Source organism: Boleophthalmus pectinirostris, unplaced genomic scaffold (genome assembly GCF_026225935.1).
Source record: "Boleophthalmus pectinirostris isolate CB_2022bp ecotype Guang Dong unplaced genomic scaffold, ASM2622593v1 HiC_scaffold_3, whole genome shotgun sequence".
NCBI lineage: Eukaryota > Metazoa > Chordata > Actinopteri > Gobiiformes > Gobiidae > Boleophthalmus > Boleophthalmus pectinirostris.
The window spans coordinates 14,033,285-14,055,795 of NW_026571299.1; the positions used below are offsets into that span (position 1 = coordinate 14,033,285).

Sequence of the window (22,511 nt, forward strand, 5' to 3'; positions counted from 1 at the left end):
TGTCATCCTTAACTGAAATAAAATCAGAATAATGTTTTATTTCCAGCTGCAAAAGGCATACCTCTCTTCCTCCATTGTTTACATCTGACGCGTGGCAGAGCGGAGATGATGTAACATCATAGGAAACGTGTCACCAGATACGATTTATACAATCTTTGGGGTCACATAACCCATGTCCCCAAAAAATAAAAATAAATAAATAACCTACATTGCCCTGAAACGCAAAAATAGTAACACACAGTGTATTGGATAAGTAACTTAAATCTGACTACTGGTTTGGAAATAGCACTGCATTAGACTACTCGTTACTGAAAAAAGTAGTCAGACTACAGTAACGCGTTACTTAGTTACTTAGTAACGTGTTACTGTAGTAGTAGTTAGTGGCTTCACTGTTTATGAGTGATTTGAGATTCTTGTGAGATTCTGTTCAGACTGCACTTTATGAACTGCTCCAGGAACATTAGGATTTGAGAGAAAAAAGAAATATGGACCGATGTTAAACTAGTACAAGAATCAAATGAATTTTTAATTTGATAAGTGATTAATCTTGCAGCCCTAAACCCATTACAAACTTTCCATTGACATTTGTTGCTCTCTGTTGTGGTGTGTGCAGTGTGCATCTCGTCGTGCTCCAGAGTGGCCCTGTTTAACCGCCTGCGCTCTCAGACTGTGTCCACACGGTACCTATCTGTGGAGGGAGGGGCTTTTGTGGCCAGCGCCCGCCACTGGACGGCTTTCACCATCACTATGGGTACGGGTGTTACAGTAGCACTGATTCTGTTGTCATTGGGCAAGATAGTTAAGGTTTGATAGTGGAGTTAAGCTTGTACAATACCTACTGTAGTTCACAAGTAAATAAATAGCATAAAAACTCAGGTCTGCTGCATAGTGGATGGTATATTTTTCTTAACCCGGAAGTCGTGGACCATGCACCGGCCAATCAGCGAAGAGCTGTAAAGCCATTACTGGGTCCCTTCTTGTGGTACAGTACAACAGTAAACAAAGAGGTAGAAATTTATGTAGATGAAGCCATACATTCTGTATTGGCAACGATTCCAGAGATCGAGGATTTAAAGTCAGAACTAAGATTGTTCAGTGACTTTTATCAAAGGGAAAGACGTTATTGCCATTCTTCCTACAGGATTTTGGAAAAGCTTAATATACCAGTTAGCCCCATTAGTAGTGCATTACATACATCACGACCAAATAGCAGCGATTGGTCAAATAAAGTACCCACCTACTGTCGAGTGAACGAATCCTAATGCTGCGTGGTCAGACTGTTTCCAGAAGGTGAAACCAGCTGATGAATCAGGCTAAGATTTTTGAACCATGAATGAAGAACCTTTGTCAAAATTAACTTTTACCTTCTCCTCCGTAATACAGTTTCTCATCTACTGTTCTACTACCACGGTGGACAAACCTCTGCCTGGCATAGTCACAGGCAATTGTTTTAGCATGGTTCTCATCCAACAAAGGATGTTGAATAAAATTGTTTGTCTCTGGCACTTACTTCCTTATGGTTTCCCTCAAACATAACCCCCTTATATATGAAGAGATTACATTATCACTGAAAAATAGTCAGGACACACTTGAAAGTTTGATTTAAAATAGTTTTTATATGACACGTGGGTAATTCTAATGTAAATGTCCCTTAAAGTGCTTTTATTACAGACTGCGCCCTCTACTTGGGACAGTGAGAAGTGCAGTATTTATGTTATGTTATGGAGAATAATACACCAAAAATCTAACTTTCAGGCCAGCTTCTTGTATTTATGAACTAAGCTGAACTATTTTACTACAATTACCTGATTTCAAACCATGAGTCAGGGACATGTTTTTGGTTGAACTTTTAGCACCGCTCACGCAGATTCCTCTCTGCTACTGTGATATTGCACCATGACACAGAAACAACTGCCTGGAATAATGTCATGCAGGCTTTATCTTATCTTCCAAGACATGCTTCTGTTTAGATTTTTATCATAGTTGAGAATGTACCGTGACAAAGAATCAAGTGTCTCTGATAGTGTCATGCAGGTGATTTCCCGTGATTCTTCGTGAGGCTGATTAGAAGAAAAGATTCAGTGACATTCTGTGACTTCTGTATTAGTTATTACTTGAGAAAATGCTATGTAAAATTAATAGATTATATGTACAGTGTCCATTTTTTCTTTTTATTTTATTCTTATCTTGATAAGAATGAATAAAAATCAGGGACAGGCCCTTTAACCCTATAGCTGAGGCCTATTCACTTACATTAGGCCTTCCTCCCTGTGCATGAATACAGTCAGTGTATGGCCCTTTCACGTGTGTCTCATCTGGTAACACTGTTTAAATCTGCACTTATTTATTTAACACTGTGGCCCTGACTCGGTCAGACCTCCCACTACCAAACCATAACCCCTCTTATCCAACTCTTCTGAGAGGGGGAGACACAAATATTCTGTATTTGATTACTTACTTTTTATTGAGCTTTTAATGTGGGGGGCTTATCTGAACCGTGAAGGATCTTTAAAATCTAATAAAAGTGTGTATACTTAACTTTATTTTTATATTTTTTGGCTGTGAAGTTCTTTGAACAACAGGATGAATCTGTAGATATATATTAAAAGAATTTGAGATATTGGCAGAGATTCTGGGATTTGTAGAGTCTATTATGTAATACTGCACAGTACAGAGTGTTAACTATAGCACGGGTTCTCCAACTTCCTGAGGCCAGGGACCTCTTATTTGGTCTCCAACACAATACAATTCAGAAGTTTAAATCGTACACCCAAATTTGGAATGAAAGATCCATTTCTCATTGTCCTTATTTTATTACTGTAGTTGTTTCCATAAAAAATATTGTATGTTTGGGATTGTCTGTCATAAGTTTATATAATGATCAATGTCATGATGACATTTGTTGGGAGACCCCCAACACATGCCCCAAGGACCAGGCCTTGAGAAACACTGGAGTACTAAAGTCGATTTCTCAAAACACTTTTTTGAGAAATGAGAACTTGTGTAGGTAACCGTCTGGCACTGTTCCAGACTGTTGTTTCTCTGTCATGGTGCAACATCAAAGTGAGAGAAGAAACTGAGGACGGAGCAAACATTTCAAACTTAACCATGTTCCTCTCCCATGATTCAAAACTGATTACAGGGCCTTTAAGAGTGAAGTAAAACAGAGGTCTTTTCAAGTTCAACCTTTCATAGATGTACTATAGAATGTGTTTTGTCTCTGTTTTCCAGTGGAGGAGCAGAGAGCAGACTTTGCCCTGACTGAGAGCTTCGTGTGTTATGGTTGTGTGGTCCAGCTGGTGTGCACTGAGACCGGGGTAGCTCTGCCTCCTATGGTACGACCCACAGTCTACATACACAAATACAAGCACTGTGTATACAACATCAGACCAGTGATGGATGAGGCTACACTGACAGTACAGGTGACCCAGGGATGGTGGTGAAAATACTGTCATGGGCTACAGTGGAGTCATAGGTGATTGCCATGAATGCTGGGTTAAGAAACCTTAAGTACTTTGTTACTTAGAAATAGTAGTACTGAATTAGAAAGGGTAGGTAAAAAAAAAAAAAAGTTGAGCATGAAACACAACATAATGCTTGGATTTTTTTTTTTTTTTTTCCAAGCATCGACAGATTTCTAGCTTTTTAATACGTTGATTTAAAGCCCCACTCTTTCACCCTGTTTTTTGTTCCTTTAAAATATTCCACAGTATGACATAAAACACATTTATCTCCATGCAGAATCTTCTCAAGTATGATTTTAATTTTCTATTTCTAGAAGGTTACACAGTGTTGCTTTAAATTGTGTTTAATTCTCAGATGTTTTAGGATTTTTTGTCAGCCTTCAACATGTTGCAAACCATTATAACATTACAGGTAAAGCAATAACATCTACACAGAGACAAACTGATGGTAAACTCCCATCAGAAAAGTGACTTATTGCATCTTTAAAGGCCCATATTACACAAAATTAACTCTTGTGAACTTTAAGTCATTTTAAAATGCTGTTACCTAATCAAACCCATACCTGGAGTTGTTTTGTTTCATTCACACATGTTTCAATAACTCTTTCTTATTAGTCTCTTTTCCACATTGTGTTGTCATGAAGCGGTTGTTTTCAAGTTAACAGCTCCCCTTTTACTCTTAGTTCTGTAGAAATCGGCAACTCCAGGGCTAAAATTTTCCAAATGATTCTAGTGAAGATGTATGGAGTTTGAAAACACAGTGGAGCAGTTCCTGTATTTCCACATGACATCGTTTTTTGTTTGAGATAAGAAATCAGCTTTAATATGTAGGATTTGTGTGAATGAAACAAAACACAACTCAGACTATATTTTTGATTAAGAAAAACATTATTAGCCAGGGTGGCGCCACCTAGTGCCTCCACTCAGTTTCATTTCTCTCCAGCGACTAGGTCAGGAATCGGAATACAGTGGACGATTCCCAGCAAAGAACCATACATTCTGTGTCGGCAACGATTCCTGAGATCGAGGATTTAAAGCCGGAACAAAGAGAGTGTTTGGTGAATTTTATCAACGGGAAAGATGCTATTGCCCTTCTTCCTACGGGATTTGGGAAAAAGCTTGATATCCCAGTTAGCCCCGTTAGCGGCGCATTACAAATATTACGACCAAATAGTAGTGATTGGTTAATTTAAAAAAAAAAAGTACCTGCCTACCTCCGAGCGAACAAATTCTAATGCTGCGAGGCAAATGGTTTCTACAAAGCGAAACTGGCTGATGAATCAGGCTACAACTTTATAGGATAGATCAGAAAATAGCGTAATATGGGCCCTTTAAGTTTAAAAACCCTCTCACGAGCCAATCACATTCATATAAGCAAGACTAAAACCCTAAATCCCACGAGGAACTCTATTTAGGAATTTTGGCAGAACTTTTACAGATGACTCTTTGACTTTAAAAACACTGGACAATACTTCCTTTATTACCTCTTCTATGTTTCTGTCTAGACTTGGGATATTTTGATGAAAAGTGGTATGAGACTGGGGTACGTACTGAGGGGCACCTGATTAGATTATAGGAAATATCCAGGCATGATCCTTGGTATTTGACAAAGATAAATATTATACAGTACATCTAGGGCTTCTCTTTCAGATAGACCTCCACTGTTCCACAATGTAAACACTGTAATCCACATACAAGGTGCTACCATGCAATTTCTATATTTCTACGCTGAAAGATATCCAATTTTCAGCCTCAAATCCCGTCTCTCATCACCTGCGTGGCCCTGTCCAGCAGATGTTACCGGTGTTACGTAACCATGGTAATCCGAAAAATGCTGTTTGGCTTTCAACGAGAGGCCAATTTGAACTCCGTTGGGACAAAGCACTTCACAGAATCCCATATAATTTGCTGAATACAGGTCCTTCCGGGCACCTCCTTAACTGCTCCCATAATAAGCGCGATGGTGGGTCCTCTTCCATGTATGAAGGTCTATATGTTTGCACAGTTGAGGATTTTGGAAGGTTTCAGGGGGGGGGTTGGTCCTGCTGACTGGCTGCTGGCTCTGCTGTTTCACTGTGGTCCAGTCTGGGGAGGTAAAGGTAGAGCTATATTCTATGGGCTAGAAAAGTTACAAGTTCAGCATCGTAGGTTTTGCAGGTTGCGTCCGTGCGGGGCAGGTGTTTGGAATGGAGAAGGTCAGTGAGTGAATGAGTTAGTTACCGTATTTTCCACACTATTAGGCGCTCTGGATTATAAGGCGCACTGTCATAGAATGGTCTATTTTCGAACTTTTTTCACAAATAAACCGCATCAGACTTTAAACGAAACACAACAGTTCGATGGGTCAGTCGGACATTGTTTGGCGCGTTCACAGTGACTCTGGGCTTTGTTCAGTTGTGGCGTGTAGGGAGGGTGCTGTCTAGGACCGCTGGATTGTTGGCGTGTTCGCAGTGACTCAGTTGTTCAGTTGTGGCGAGAAGTGGTACATTGCTCTCGCTTTTTTGGTTCGTTCCTCCGTTCCATTCCTTGTCCGCGTGGAGTGATGAGTGTGGCTGCGGGTGTTTTTCGCTGCATTGTCAGTCTGCTCGGTGCATGTTTGCGGGTGGTGCTGCTTTGTAGTTTACTAAAGTCGTGCTGGGATTTGTGTATAGGGCGCTCTGGATTGTGGGGCGTGCAGTTGTTTTTTGATGGGGTCGGAAAATACGGCACACTACGGTGAACTTTATGCACACAACTAGTGCTAGTATTTGTCCGTGGTGAACTAGACTTTAGACTTGGACAAACTTTACTGATCCACAAGGGAAATTATTTGGGCACAGTAGCTCACACATCACAATAAATATAATAACAAAGAGCAAAAATCTAAATGGTAATGGTAAATTCTAAATAAGTAGCAAAAAAGGTAGCAAGAGACAGGTGTCAAATAAGACAAATGTACAAGTCAAAATAAAATAAAGCTGAGTAATAAAATATAAAATCACAGCTTCATACAAGAGGTCAAAGGAAGACAGTGCAACAATGATATGATGATTGACAGGACATAGGGTTATTCCATTACATAAGGGTGAGTTGTTGTACAGAGGTAGGGAGTATTAACTATTAACATAACTGAATCATGATTGGCCTCAGCACAAGTTTGAGGAGGTGTGGTTCGAATAGCACATCTTGTAAGTGATAATTTGTTGTGGCACTCCTCATATGTGTGGGATCAGTGCGTTTCTGTCGCAACTTTAAAGGCTCAGATTGTAAGGTTCCCACCATAGACCATTGTTCCCCAAAGACTGGATCGCAAGAGAATTTTTTTGGGTCACATTGTCACAATCTGCATGTAGGTCTGTAATAGTTCTGTGCGTGTTGTACTCTACTCCTGCACCTTGGACTGGAACGCCCTACAAAAACACAGACAGGCCCACCTTTCTCATTAGAATTGTTAAGACATGTTTTAATTTCTTATCTTTTTTGTAAGTATTTTTTGACTATTTTGTTCCAATATTGCTGGTTCAATTGAAAGTTGAAAAGAAAAAAGAAAGGGCTACATTTAATGTCCAAATAGGCGACTTATGAATTCTTTTACTGCTGGTTCAATTACTTTTTTTATTGCTTTAAACTTTAGTAAAACTAATTGTTCAGAGAGACACGATCACTCAGGCAACAGTAAAATATCCTCATTAATGTTCAGTAATGGTCAAATCCACCTTTATTTTGTGATTTACGAATATAATGTCTATTGACTTACGTCGCGATGGTTTGTGACTTTTAAAATAGGGGTCCCCAGAAAAAAAAAAAATTGAGAAACACTGCCATAGACTGCATATATATAAATGGACTTGCATTCCATATAGGAAGTGAGCATGGGTGTGAAGTGGTTCCTTTGAGCTCTGGTTGCAGTTGACGTCTATAGGCTCTATTCACTCTTATGTCACAAACCAGGGAGACATTTAGAAAAATGCGACTACAACTTCTGTCAGGCTCTGTTCTAGGAAAAATTTGGCCCAGTTTTCTTCATCTTTCTTTCTTCATTGTAGCATTGTTATGTTCAGCTAATCAACAATTACAACCATACCTCAGTTTTCATAATTTCACCACTGACGCACAACTCCGAGCACAATGAGTACATGTGATTTGAAGAGATAAGGCACCAAATTTAAGATTACTCCAAAGTCTGCATTTTACCTCTGATCATTTACTTCAGTAGGTTTTATCACAGTCGGTACGTGAGCCCAATGTCTTTAACTACACTGGAAGTTGTAATCGCATCTTTCCAAACATCTTCCTGGTTTGTGACGTAAGCCTGAATTGTCTATTGAAAAACCTTAAAAAAGCCTCTCTCCCTATAACTGCTGCTGTAATGTTTATTTTAACCCACTCTACATGATCCTGGTGTTTGTATTTCAGTATTTTGTCCCTAAATCAAGATATGATCATTAAAAACAGGCCAGTCAGGTGTCTTCGATCCCACTTAGCAACAGGTTGACTGGCACCTCCGATGCTTAAACTTCTTTCTTTTGGTCTAGGTTTGACCCCAAGCTTAGTCCTGACGTAGATTCATTTTTTACTTGAAAAAAACAGTCGTCTAACTCATGACTTAAATGTTATTTGAAGGGATCTTGTTAAACAGTACAAATCAGCTCACATATTAAAGTTCTTGATGGCCAGACTGTTAAAATAAAGCTCAGATTAAACTTGAGTCTAAATTGAGTAACAACACTTGAGTCCAGTTACCTTTACTCCCCAAAGAATGTTCACGAAATCACTTGAGGGGTTTTAGCTGGCACATGTGACTCAATATTTGATGTCGTCCAAGCTCTCAAATTGACAGGACTATCCCATCCTTCTTTCATACCAACACCAGCCTTTGGCCTGCAGCATTTTTTCTCTGAGGGTTAATTTTAACTTGGGTCTAATGAGGGCATGTATCTGTGTAATTAATTCCACATTTCCCAAAGAAATCGACTCCTTTTGATTTAACTTTTATTTTCTATAGAATACTCTCAAGCTTTATGACGGTAAGAATGGTTATTTTAGACCACTGATAACATCTTTAATTTCCTTTATGCACGTGGACACAACGTAATGTGGGTTTTTCTGTCTGGGAGCAAATTCCAGTATTACTTTTTATACATAGTCACCAATGAACAAGCTGTTTCAGAACATCAAAACATGTTTTGTCCCAAACAGGATGTGATGTCATTTTGTGTATCATGGGTAGAAAAATATCACATCTTTCCTTGGAACTGGCAGAAACGGCCTCACCAGTAGTAGTAATCGGTAGTAGTAAATGTAGTTTGGTGAATGCATTTTAATTTTTAGGTGACCTTATTGCAGCTGTGTCTATGGGCAAGACGACCCCGTTTTAGCTTTCCTTCACTGGCTGCCTGTGTGTTTTAGAATTAAGATTTTACTGAACACTTTTAAAGCTCGTTTAGGTCTTGCACCAAGTTACATTTTAGAACTTTTAACCCTGTATGAGCCTTAGATCCTCAGGCAGGTCCCTGTGGCTGTTCCAAAGTCCAGACTCCGGACGAAAGTGATGGAGCATTTTCAGTCCGGGCGCCTCAGCTTTGGAACGACCGGCTTGAGGAGATAAGGCTCGCACCATCAGTATCTTCTTTTAAATCACTTCTAAATTTTTTTTCAGTTGGTTTTAACTAGATTTTCTTCCTTATTTATTTTGATTCTATTTTATTAACTTATAATTAATTGAACCGATTGCTTCATTGTCTGATTTCTGAATGTTATTTGTACTGTTCTTTGTGCTTCAGTATATTTGTATGTATGTGATTTGTACGTATGTGAATATATGTAACATTGTAATAGATCCCGTGTATTTGGCCTGTGCTTTGGCCAGTAGAACAGAAAATATTAAGGTATAAGGGTGGTCTAAATTGTGTGGACACGTTTGTGGGCTGCTTGCTTTGCTATTTTAATGTAGACAGATGTGAGGAGGTAAAGACCTACCACAAAGTTACCAAATCATCACCAAACCCCTATGCTATAGACGCCCACGATGACGTCTCTCCGGTTAACTCCCATTCTCTATGCCAGGAATGTCAAATCAAGGGCCTCATATTGACACATGTTTGAAGCTGAGGGCCACAGACCAGGTGCATTCATTGAATCATCCAGATACACGCATCTGACAGAGCCATCTTACCTTTTATAGGCTTGGAACATTAATTTAAAACTTGTGTCATGTTTGTTATTGCGGTTATGACGGTAGAATAACTTAAATTTGAAGTAAAAAGTTCTGCCTATGATCTTTTGGGTCAATTCAGCCAACGAAAACTGGTCTGAGGGCTGCATTTGGCCCAATTTTCTTCTCTGTGCTAATCTACTGACCACTATAACCTCTATATTCTTAAAAAACATCCACTGCTCATGTTCAAATCAGTGTAACATCTGACTATATAATACAATCTTACTTTTTATGAGGATGTGGTCGGTAATCTTAAGCCAAACTGACTTTATTTCTTCCTGATATTTGACATTTTATAGAGACATTTTCAGGTTAAGCGCAAAGCAGAAGATGTAAAATGGATAAATTCGCCCCCATCTGTTCACCTGGCCTGTATTCCTAAATCTGTATTTGATATTGTTTGTAGGTGATCCGTAAAGTGAACAAGCAGCACGCCATCCTGGACGTGGACGAGCCGGTGTCTCAGCTTCACAAATGTGCGTTCCAGTTCAGAGACAGTCCACAGTCTTATCTGTGCCTGTCCAACGACAACATCATCCAATACCACGTGAGGACTACTATATCTAATCTGCTTTTTCATTACTTTATAGAAACCATTCACTAGACATAACATGGTACTGTTAGTAACACCATTTTGACATGTCTATTTATCTAAACAAATGATAAAACTTCAGAATTATGGACACAATGGGAACAACTCACTACACGTGAACTGTCTTTTTTTTTCAACCTTTGTCTTATCTGTATAGAATAGAAAACAAGTTAATTGTGGATGTTTAGGTCAGTAGTGCTCAGCAATAGGGATGATCCAATATGGAGTTTTAAAACTGATACCGATATTATCAAATTTTAAAAATGAATAGCCAGGTTAACAAATTGATGTTTTAGTAAACTTCACACATTAGCTTTTTTTACTTGAAGAAGGAAAAAAAAAAAAGGCAAACATTTTATGAGATTAATTAAGTTAAAATGCTGAATCATGATGTTTCCCACCTTGCTGTCATTGTTAATTATTGTGAGAAATCATTAACGTGATCAGTGTCTTCACATAGATGATTATCATTAATCATTAAGAATGTATAACAAAAGGCAAACTGAGCACATTTGTTATTTCAGAAGAGCGTATCAAACTGGTAGCCCTTCATATGACTCAGTACCCATAAAGTAGCTCTCAGCTTCAAAGAGGTTGGTGACACCTGGTCTAGGTTATAAAATAATTGCATAATTGTGTAAACATACAGCCATATTTTAAGTCTAATAATGATACTGATACTGATACTGACAGTGGCTCAGGGATTAGAGCAGTGGTTCCCCAACCCAGAGGCCAGAGGATTGTTTCCTGCTCCAACCAAGTTCTGTTCTTGTGTCTTAGTATGGAAGTGGTGTGTGCCCTTGACTGCTGGTGTCTTGCTTCTGTTGGTCTGCCCCAGGGCAGCTGTGGCTACAGTAGTAGCTTACCACTACAGAGTGTGGACTGAATGAATAATGAATGCAGTGTAGCACTTGAGGAGCTTTGTCGAGCCTGGAAAGTGCATTACAAGGCATTATTATTATTATAAGCAGTTGATGACAGTAGTTCTTTCCTGGAAACATTCAACACATTATTCACATTTGAAGTACAGTCCTTCACTATGAATAGTAGTACTTTTTCAACTTGTACACTATTTCTGGCGAGCACACAGATATTACATAATATTACCTTGCTCCTCTAAATTACATTTCACAATTTGTTTGCTGTATACTTACAACTGTCACTTTTAATCCAAATTCTCCACTTTTTGCATGTATTTATGGCCTCTTCCCCCAGGCCCAGTGCCCAATGCGGGACCCCAGCCGAGTGGTTCTGAACGACGGCTCTTGTTGGACCATCATAGGGGTGGAGTCTGTGGAGTTCAGCTTTAACCAGGGCCTGGCTCACGCCCAAAGCCCTGTCAGCCCTTTCCCCGTCATTTCTGCACTGGAGGTGGGTCTCACGGGCTCCGCAGGACAGGTACAGGTATGCTAACGTGCTAATCTAACATGCACAGGAGGTAAGGTAAACATGCGATGTGTTGGCAGGTAAATGGTGGCGGACATGTTGCGATGCTGGAGATCCATGGAGAGAACTTCAGCCCGCATGTCAAAGTGTGGTTTGGGAGTCATGAAGCGGAGACTATGTTCAAGTGCGTACAAGCTATTTTAGGACCTAGATTATGTAACATGAACATTTCCACATTAACTGTAGTGTTTTCATCAAATACATACCAGGAGAAGTGTTTTGTTGAGATGGGATTTTAGCTATTCAATGGGAGCCATATATTTGGGATTCATTATTCAAAACAGCCATCAAAGGACTGGATCTTTTTTTAGGTTTATTTATATTTAAGAAGCAAATTTGCAAACAAACTTTATTACGTAACAAGGCACTGAAGTTTAGGACAAGTTTATTTACTATCAGTACAAGACCCGGGAAATGGAAACCTGTCAAAACATAGTATTGTTAGCTCAAGCAAGGTTCAAACTGGTATGCTTCTCTTGTAGGGAGTATTACACCTCTGATAAAAAGGACTAAGTTGGCAATGTAGGACAGTGTAAAACACAGCACAGAATAAATAATGAAGGATGACATTTCAGTAAAATTGTCCAAACTTAAAATCATAGACCATGTATATGAATGGACATAGCTAATATACTAGCCTCTACATTCCAAATAAAAAGTACATTACCTATGTCAAGTCATACCGGCTTGTCAAAGCCTGATCCTTTCAGATCCCAGAAGGTAAGCAAGGCCAGTCCTGGTTAGTACTTGGATGGGAGACCACTGGGAAAATCAGGTGCCACAGGGGGGCGCCAGTTGTGTTAGGCAAGGCACATCACCCACATTGTCTAATATAAAAGTGGTGTGTGCATGAGTGATGTGGTGGTCAGAGGGGCCGATGGCGCCGACTGGCAACGCAGCCGCGCTTCAGTCTGCCCCAGGGCAGCTGTGGTTACAGTAGTAGCTTACCATCACTGGGTGTGGAGTACATGAATATTGCTCTGTAAAGTGTCTTTGTGACAAAGCGCTATATAAATAAAAGACTTACTTACGCCAGGCAGCTCTTCCGGCTCCTTCTGACCCTGGCTCCAATACCCTTACACTGGGATATTGTGGCCCCTCTCTCTGTAACTGTTGCAGTGAGCCTTGCCATTTTGGTCTTAAAATGTTTGTATTAACCCACTCTACATGATCTCGTATTTTTCATTTTGCTATTTTGTCCCTAAATCAAGATATGAACATAAATAACAGACCAATCAGATGCCTTCATTCCCTGAGGTCAGTCCCACTAGTGTTTGATTGACAGTTAGTGTGTTTCATTGCTAAGTAAGCCCCCTTCCTGCTTTCCGGTGAGGAGGGTGGGCACATTTAGCAACTTCAATCATGATTGGCTCTTGTGGTTGCTATGATACTCACGGTCAGATTTCCAAATATGGAGCCTTGCTCCAAATTTGCTCCTGTAACCAAGCTTCATTTGAGTGGCACTAAATGCTATGGGTGATTTCACATTCGCTTAGTCCACTTTTATATACAGTCCATGCTTCAAATGGGACTGTAGTTACTTTATGTCAATAAAAAAATATTTTCAAATGTGCAAAAGCTTGCAAACGTGTTTGTTGCTCTGCTTTATTACTGCTTCCTGAACTCGGTCACATTAATTTGTAATATATAGTGTGTCATCTTAGTGCTCAAAATCCTTCCAACAATCCCTGAAGCTTCTCTGTGTTTTTAAAGTTCATACACCTTCTACAGTATAATTTTTAATATGCACCATACCTTTACCCCTGCTGCCAATCCAAACCACTTCCTTAAGTCCAAAAGCATTTGTTTGTGCGCTGTACCCAGCTCCGTCAACAGTAATTTGAGGCCCGGGGCAAGAAGGCTTACATGGGCCACACTCTAATATAAATGAATAAGCACAGGCTCTAAATCTGGGCCCTGGAAAACATGAACAACAGAACTAGCTCATTTTACTCTTTGCAACAGTCCAAAACCATCTCTCCCTTTCCTAACACATTCCTAACTATTCTCTACGAGGTTATAAGCACTTCACAACTTTCAGAGAGTAGAGTGGAATTTTGCTGTGACTGTAATGCTAACAACAACTAGCATGCTAACAGACATCTGTGTTTGTTCCTGGTTTGTGGATGATTTAATTAGATGCAGACAACACACAGCAGTCTAGTTTTTACCTTAAGAGCTGCTTTTACAATATATCTACTGTGGCAAACAAAATTTATACTTTATTACTTGGAAAAATGTGGGTACAACTCCTTTAAGGTTGTGTTTTGTTCTTGACCGTGGAAATCTAAACCGGTGGGAGGAACAAAAATGTGTTGACGGTAAATTCATACCTGTGATTTAAATACATGTCATTTAGTTTTATTGCTCTGTTACATTTTTGGGAAACGCCAGCTCATGTCAGGTCATTGAGGTTGGTTTGGATGTTTCCTGTGATTCCAGCATCAAACAATTCCTGCTTTTTTTTTATTCTCTTTGGCAAGACACTTCACTAATATTATGTACTGTATGAATGTGGTGTGTGAGTGAGTGAGTGACTGGTGATGATCAGAGGCACAAACTGGCAGTAAAAGTAGCTTAATAAAACCAAGAAGTGGTTTTATGAGCTCAGGGAAATAGAGTAAAGCTGCATTGTGTAACTTTTCTGGTGGACGGTCCGTCATCTGCTTCTCTCCATTGAGATATTGCCTGAAATGTTCCACAGTATTTCATCACACTTGTTTATCTCAATCGGAGACAACAGATGACGCCACAGGGCCAAGTTACATGTCAGATCTAATCACTTTCATTCTTACGGTAAGAATGAAAGTGATTAGATCAGTAACTACCCATGTTGTCGAGTACATGTAAGATGGATACGCTTAATGCCATACTGAGACATTCCAGACAAAACGATAACATCTCAACGAAGACAAGCAAGTGGCAGAACCTTCTATAGAAAAGTTACACAGTGCACATTTAAATTACCGTACTTTTCGGACTATAAGGTGCACTTAAAATCCTTTAATTTTCTCAAAAATCGACATCTAGTGTGCCTTATGTATTAATTCTGGTTGTGCTTACTGATCTCAAACCGATTTTATGTGGTACATGGAGCTCAAAAATCTGTCAAAATGTTTTAGTACAACTTTAGTAAGCTATGAAGCTGCACCGCTTGATGGATTGTCTGAGCATTACGGCTATTGTAGTTAGGAGCCTCGCGGAGTAATACACATTCACCGCGATAGGGAGGCAATGCTGGGCAAGTTACCCCCCAATGGATCGTGGAAGTCTGTGCCTGGGCTGAGCTATTGTGAATGAGTTGTTTAAAGTTTGACTTGTCTGTTATCTTTCACTTAATGCTCCTTATAATCGGGTGCGCTTTATAGTCCAAAAAAATATGGTAAATAACTAGACTAGAGCACTTTACTATTACCTCGAATCATTTTTTTTACTCTAGATTAGTGTTGTTAAGAATAGACTTGATACTCAATATTGATTCTGATACCACAACAATGACTCTATTTATAGCCAGGCTGGCACCACCTAGTGCCTCCGCTCAATTTCATTAGATCAAAAATCGGAATACACTAAATGGTTTGTAAGAAGCCCGGAAGTTTTAGACTGTGCACTGGCCAATTAGCGAAGAGCTGTGAAGCCATGTCTGGTCCCTTTTGTGGTATAGCACAACAGTAAACAAAGCGGTCAAGCCATACATTCTGAGTTGGCAACAATTCCTGAGATCGAGAATTTAAAGCCAGAACAAAGAGAATGTTTGAATTTTATCAAGGGGAAAGACGTTATTGCCCTTCTTCCTACGGGATTTGGTGCATTACATAAGTCATGACCAAATAGCAGCGATTGGTTAAATAAAAAAAAAAGTACCCGCCTACCGCAAACAAATCCTAATGCTGCGAGGTCAAATGGCTGATGAATCTGGCTACTTTATTTAGGCAATAGAATGTAAACAGCAGATTTAAATCATAGTGGTTTCTCTTATATTACCACGTGGGCTTGTATCTGTGTAATCCGTCAGTCATCCAGGTAGGTTCCAGAGTAGTCCATGTATAGTAGTCTATGTGAATTTTTCCTTCTCTACTTTTTAAATAAATGCAAAAGAAATATACAGTTGTTAATATATCCTGTGTCATGTTTTTACACTATATTATACAACGAAATGTGAAAGTATTTTAAGTATTCAGAATATAGGCTGAGCCCTCACTTCCACTGATTGTAGTAGTTGCAGAGGCCCAGCGTAGGAGGCACACTAAATGAAAACGTACAGTGAAGTTTGAGTCAGACTCTCGTAAAGCAGTGCCCTAGATCTACACATTTACACATCACATGCCAGACAGGCCGACCTACTAACTATAGTGGTTCAGAGAAGACGTGTTTTCAGTAGACCGGTTTCAGAGACGGTGCATATTTATACGGCCATATATGGATTTTCGCTTGATCTGAACCACTACGTATACAATAATGTAAAAACTGACTGCTATAGCTTTGATACTGAATGGTTCTAAGCAATAGGTGAGTGCTGAGTTCAACATTTCCTCCACATTGTTATTTTATTTTTTAGGTTGGTTTGACAAGCCACAGAGCTCAACAGCAGCTCTTTATTCACTCACTCCAAAGCAAACAAACCTATCTAAAGCCCTATTCGCACAGGATTAGTATTACCTGTGGACCTTTGGTGATTTGTAATAATTGCAGAGGATGCCTGAGCTCTTAATCCCGTGCGAATGCTCCATGTCTATAATTTGTGAAGTAAAAATTCCACGGCAAATTATCTACTATATTTTGCCAAGCAGATGTCCGGTGATAATACTAGTCCTGTGCCAATCTGCATCTCAGTGTTTGTTGTTGTAATTGCGTGCCTTTTCTATAGCCCTATTCACACAGGATTAGTTTTACCTCGAGATGTTTGTAAATTTTAAATTACCCATAACGTTTGAGTTTTTTGTGTACATTCGCACGCCATAAGCAATGTCAGTAAACCACCAGTTTTTACTTTATTCCGGAAATGTTGGACTGATAAATGTACCAGAACAACACCAGAAACTTTTAATTCATCGTGTCCCCAACGTTGCTTTTATTTTCAGTTTGTTCTTTGGCAGTGTACCGTCCAACACTGTTTCTTTCTGCATTGATGTGATCGGCAACAGTGATCACTATGACATCCACACCATCAGAGTTACTTATGAATCGGCCAGCATCTCTCTTTTAATCCATTCATTCTGATATTAAAAATTTTACTTTTTACCTTTTAATTGTACAAAAATACAATGGCTGGATAAGAGTATAGTCTGTGGAGAATAGTTGATTTATTTTGTATTTGAACCTAAAATAGGACGTAAAGACATTTTCAATCACTACTGGCTTCAATGCACAGAGGAAAAACAGGGAAATTTACAGAAATGAGCGCTCACACAGGACTAAACTCACAGGAGGAGCTTTGAGTTTGCAGAATTGCAGGAGGTAAAATTTGAGGGAATTTTTACAGACATTTTTACAGACATGGACGATTCACAAGGGACTAGAAACACAGGCGTCATTTGTAATTATTACAATTAAGAGGGGACTCCAGGTAAAACTAATCCTGTGCAAAAAGGGTTTACCTTTTTCTTTTCTTTCCAGGTTTTTTCTCTTTCAATCTCTGTATTAATGCCAGTAAAATAGGGTGATTTACAGACTTCACTTATCCAGTGTGAATGTGCTGCAAGTAACACAGAGGTGGGGCTGTAATTTGCAAATTACTAGACGTTCCCAGGTTGTACTTTTACCATAGTTCCCTCATCAAAAACCTACCTGTTGTCCTATTTTGCTTTATTCGTACTTTCTCCTTTGTGGTGACCTGGTACAGTTTTTTTTAGCTAATTTTTCAACATCAGATCATGGGATTTTAACAAACTAAGAAATGCAAGAAATGTGCTAGAAGTTCTTCTAGTGGAAATATTCTGAGACCTTCCAGAGGAAACACAGACAGAGGAGAGACACTTTTGGCTCCTTCTCTCCTCAAACTGCCCTGACACAGATCTGCTGACCGTACCTGACCAGTCCTCCTGTTAAACTGTACTGAGACCTGTAACTGGGACACAGAAGCGACTGAGAACTGTAAATGTTGCTGCAGCAAAACTTGAATTTCCCTCGGGATCAATAAAGTTTCTCGAGGGCAGGACTACAGCTCTACTGTGAACCAAATAAGACTTTAGGGCCTGTTTACACGAGAATGCTTGCAGGTAAAAACGCTAAAATATTTTATCGGAAGTGCCTTTCGTTTAGACGGTGACAAAGTTTTTGGGGGCTCAAAAACGCAAAAATCTGAAACCAACCTCCAGAGTGGAAAAGTTGAATATGCTCCGCCGTAGCGCTTCTGTCTACACTGCCCAAGATGCAAAACTCTGGTCAGATCTGCTCACATCGCGTCACGTTTACGTCATATACATACAGTACACAGAACATGTGACATGTCGGATGGCATGCATATCCAATCGAATTTCCATACTTTTGCGTCACCGTATGCATGCAGATTTCCTCCTGAAAAACTTCTCTAAATGCGAAATAAAAAGTGAAGACACAACGCCACTTTTGTGTCTTCTGTTCAGACCGTCATCATATAAACGTAGCCTTATTTGACTGTATTACCACCCAGGCTTAGGACCAACTATCTTCTAACTTCTCTTCCTATAAATCCCTCAAAAGCATTTCCCTCAAAGCATCCCTCCTCTGATCTTAATTCAAACTCTGCGTGACATCCAGTTTACCGCTTTCTCTCTAGGTGTCCATATCCTTTCTCTGAGCCTTTGCCAACCCTCCTCGAACCTGAATAAAGACCTTTTAGTAAAACCTAACCTTCATGGTCTAAACCCACTCTGAAATAGCCTAACCCTAATCACGCGACTACTCAGAATCGGAGCCCCCCTTTTGACGTCAGGGCCCTCGCCAGACCCCACACCCATAATGCAAAGTGCTGAGGCATGGCTTGGTCAGGACGTCCCATCTGCGGATATGCCCCCATCAGCAGCAGAGGTAGCCCATAATGTGTTTGTATAGCATCCACAATGAGCAGTCTGTGCGAAAGGACTGGAGCCAATTAGAAACGTGAGTCTCCCGCACCGCAGCGAGGTTGAGTAAGGTTTGAATGAAAAACAGCAGAAAGTCTAACAGTCAGCAGAGAGGGTTATATAATGCCCACACGTTTATTTCAATGTAAGCGATTCTATATACACGGTAGGTTTCGAGGATTCGGTTTTTAATAAGAAGAAAATGCATAGTCAAGGTAATTGTGGAGTTAACTTTGGATAAGAAAAACGCGCAGTCGTGTGAAACTAAAGGTGCATTATGTAACTTTTCTGATGGAAGTGTTATCGCTTGCTTGTCTCCATGTTAATTTGCTGACACCACTAGACCAAGTTCCAGGTCAGATCTGTGGAGAGCTGAGCCTGCTTGGCGCAATAATGATTGTTTTTCAACCAATTAAAAGGGGGGAAAAAAATCACTGTTATTGACTAATTGCAAGACAGATAAGTTTAATGGTGTACTGTGGGACATATGTAAAACAATATCATCTCCATGGAAACAAGCACTACAAAAGTGACACAGTGACTTTTATTGTGAGAAATATTACTGTTAAAGTGGATAATTTTTGAGTCTCGAAGACTGATAACCAATTCTTAAACCTTTCAAGTTTATTCATACGGTATATTAGCCAGGCTGGCACCACTTAGTGCCTTCACTCATTTTCATTTCTCTCCAGCGACTAGTTCAGGAATCGGAATTCACTAGATGATTTGCAAGAACCCCGGAAGTGCAAGTTCAGGCTCCAGCCAATCAGCAAAGAGCCATACATTCTGTGTTGGCAACAATTCCCGAGATCGAGGATTTAAAGAGAATGTTTGGTGAACATTATCAAGGGGATAGATATTATTGCCCTTCCTACGGGATTTGGGAAAAGCTTAATATACCAGTTAGCCCTGTTAATGGCCCATTACATACGTACCAAATAGCAGCAATTGGTTAAATGAAAAAAAGTACCTGCCTCCCATCGAGCAAACGAATCCTAATGCTGCGAGTTCAGATGGTTTCTACAAGGTAAAACCGACTGATGAATCACATTTAACACAACTTCAGTGCTTCACATAAAAGTAAAACAAAAATTAAAAATACAGATATCGTGACACATAAATGTAATGAAAATAATATAATAATGTAATTATAAAGGTTTTGATTCATATTGGTTCTAAAATTTTTCAACTTATTATGCATTTTTATACTTATTGTAACACTGAACTGGCACAGAGTAGGTAACACAACACAAGTGACTTCTCAAACTTTGCACACCAAGTATCCTCTAAAAGTAGCACCTGTTCTACTAAATAAGGTCTAAAACAAGACTAAGCAGGACTAATTATATTTGGCCCGTGAGATCATATCAAACATGTATTAGAGCTGGCCGGCCGGCTACAGATAGGCTATACAGACATTATTTATTTAAAATGTTATTATTTTATATTATGCTTGTTCTGGATTCAATGTTTATGCAAAACTATTACTACACATTTATTTTAATAAGAAAAGGTTTAAAATTTACACATCTTGAAAGAAGAGAAAACATACAGATGTTGTTGAAATTTTTCAATAAATATTTAGTTTGGCCCATGACTTAGTCTCAGTTTTTAAATTTGAGTTTGACACACCTGTCTTATAGCATTGACTTTAAAAATGACCGTTATTGTTTTCTCCTCAGGTCCCCCAAGTCCCTGGTGTGTGTGGTCCCTGATGTCTCTGTCTTCTCTGAGGGCTGGCGCTGTCTCCGGAGGACCATCACTGTCCCACTGACCATCATCAGACTGGACGGGATCATCTTCCGCACGCCCTACAGCTTCACCTACACGCCTGAGCTCCAGCTGGCCCCTGTCCTCCGGGGTCCCGAGCAGGGCCGCAGGCAGGAGGGGGCTCAGGGGCCACAGGAGGGGGACGACCTGCTGGAGACCATACACCAGGAGTTCACACGCGCCAACTTCCACCTCTTCATGCAAAGTTAAAGGTGCAGTGAGTAACTTTTTTGGTGAAGGGTCCATCAAACGAGGACCTTAAAGGAGAGGACATGTTTTAGAAGGAGGTTACAGAGAAAAGAGACAATGAACCTTCCCGTGGATTTCATAATGATGGAAAACCTGGACTGTTGTCAGTGTGATTATCAATTCAAGACTAAATCCAGTATGTTTTGAGCAGGAAGCAAGTTCAAAATGCTGCATATAACAGAAAATTTTAAGTTTTAATTAAAAGCTTTGTAATAAAAGGCAACATTGCAGCTATTTGGATTCTAAGGAAAATGTTATTATAATTGTACAATGACACGGCAGCAGGGTTGTCAAAAGTATCGAAAATCCTAAAACTGTCTTCTCATATTCATTAAGCACGTATCAATACTAAAAAGTCACATTCACAGAACAGAAATGAACCTTTCGTGAACAGCTTTAGAATGATGAAATACAAGAGCACATGGACGAGTACACGCCCATGGACCACTACGGAACATTCCTGGACGGCTGACAGATAAAAGACCACATGGTAAAAAAGTACCGTAATTTCCGGACTATAAACCGCTACGTTTTTCTCACACGTTGAATCCTGCGTCTTATAAAACAATGTGTAAAACAATATGTAGACTGATTCTTTGTTTGGCACATTGTCCATTCATGTATACAGTCTGTGATTTGGACACACAGCCTGAGTGCAGAAAACGCCGCTGTCTGTGCAGTTAACATGAAGTTACAGAGTTAGGTAGCGACGTTCTCAGCACTAAAACAGTTTATCGCCGTGTGATAAAATAAATTATGATGCTGAATTAACATTAGTGAGGGGGATACGTCGTACCCGTATGCGTAAATGATGGGAAGAAACGTCTCAAACTTCAGTAGCCGGACATCCACTCATACTTGATCGATACAACTAGCCCCACCCCCGAGAGAGTCTGAAATCTGCTGAAATCCTCCAAGACACTGACATGATACAGACAGGACAGTGGCTCTTTTCTGCAGGAGACATGTGGAGTAGAGCCCAGGGGTGATGCACTGAGGAAAATGCTGTTTAATTGTGTTTTGAACAGTTATTTTGCGCTTCATGCACACACCCTCCTCATGGAAAACACATAAAGAAATGCACATGATGCAGCTTTTATGTTAAAGGCGATTGATGTGACTGTGGAAGAAGGAAACAGAGCTGCTGCACGTGAGCTCGGCATCAATGAGTCTTTGACAAGACTTTGGCATCGTGATGAACTGACTCAATGCAAAAGGATGACAAAAGCTTTCAGAGGCGATAAAAGCAGATGGCCCGAACTTGAACACATTCTTGAAGACGTGGACACCTGCGGCTTATGTTCAGCTGCAGCCTATCTATGTACAGTTTTAAAATTTTGTTCAAATTGAATTGATCTGGCTTATATTGATGTGCTCTCAATAGTCTGGAAATAAGGGTACTATGATTTAATGTCGAAAAGTCACATTCACAAAATCACTAAAACCGTTGTATGTTGCTTCTTTCACACATTCATTTACTTGTTTCATGAATCCAATAATCCAAAGTTGTCTTCTCTGAGCACTCACAAATGTTAAGTTTACTTTTTACCCAGATTGTTGTGTCACTGGTAAAAATCTGAACAACTCCTTGTTTTTAAACTCATAAATCAAATGTAGACTTTATTGTAAGTTGGAAAATGTGAAATGCTTATCCCAAGGTGACCAAAAGCATGTTTAAAAGAGAATTAAAGCCACAAGAAAGCATAATAATCTGTATCATTTGTTCATTAGTTCATTCGTTTTTCAATATA

General features: G+C 39.6%; 1 protein-coding gene across 1 annotated transcript in view; it reads left to right on the plus strand.

The window, feature by feature from the left end:
* The window catches only part of rbpjl (recombination signal binding protein for immunoglobulin kappa J region-like), a 39,638-nt gene extending 18,306 nt beyond the window's left edge, over window positions 1-21,332 (plus strand). Inside the window, exons 7-12 of the mRNA XM_055160297.1 lie at window positions 614-751; window positions 3,232-3,335; window positions 10,067-10,207; window positions 11,468-11,623; window positions 11,719-11,822; window positions 20,424-21,332. Of these exons, the coding sequence (XP_055016272.1) occupies window positions 614-751; window positions 3,232-3,335; window positions 10,067-10,207; window positions 11,468-11,623; window positions 11,719-11,822; window positions 20,424-20,721 (941 nt within the window). The 3' untranslated portion in view covers window positions 20,722-21,332. The remainder of the gene's footprint in view (window positions 1-613; window positions 752-3,231; window positions 3,336-10,066; window positions 10,208-11,467; window positions 11,624-11,718; window positions 11,823-20,423) is intronic.
* Window positions 21,333-22,511: the final 1,179 nt, after the last annotated feature.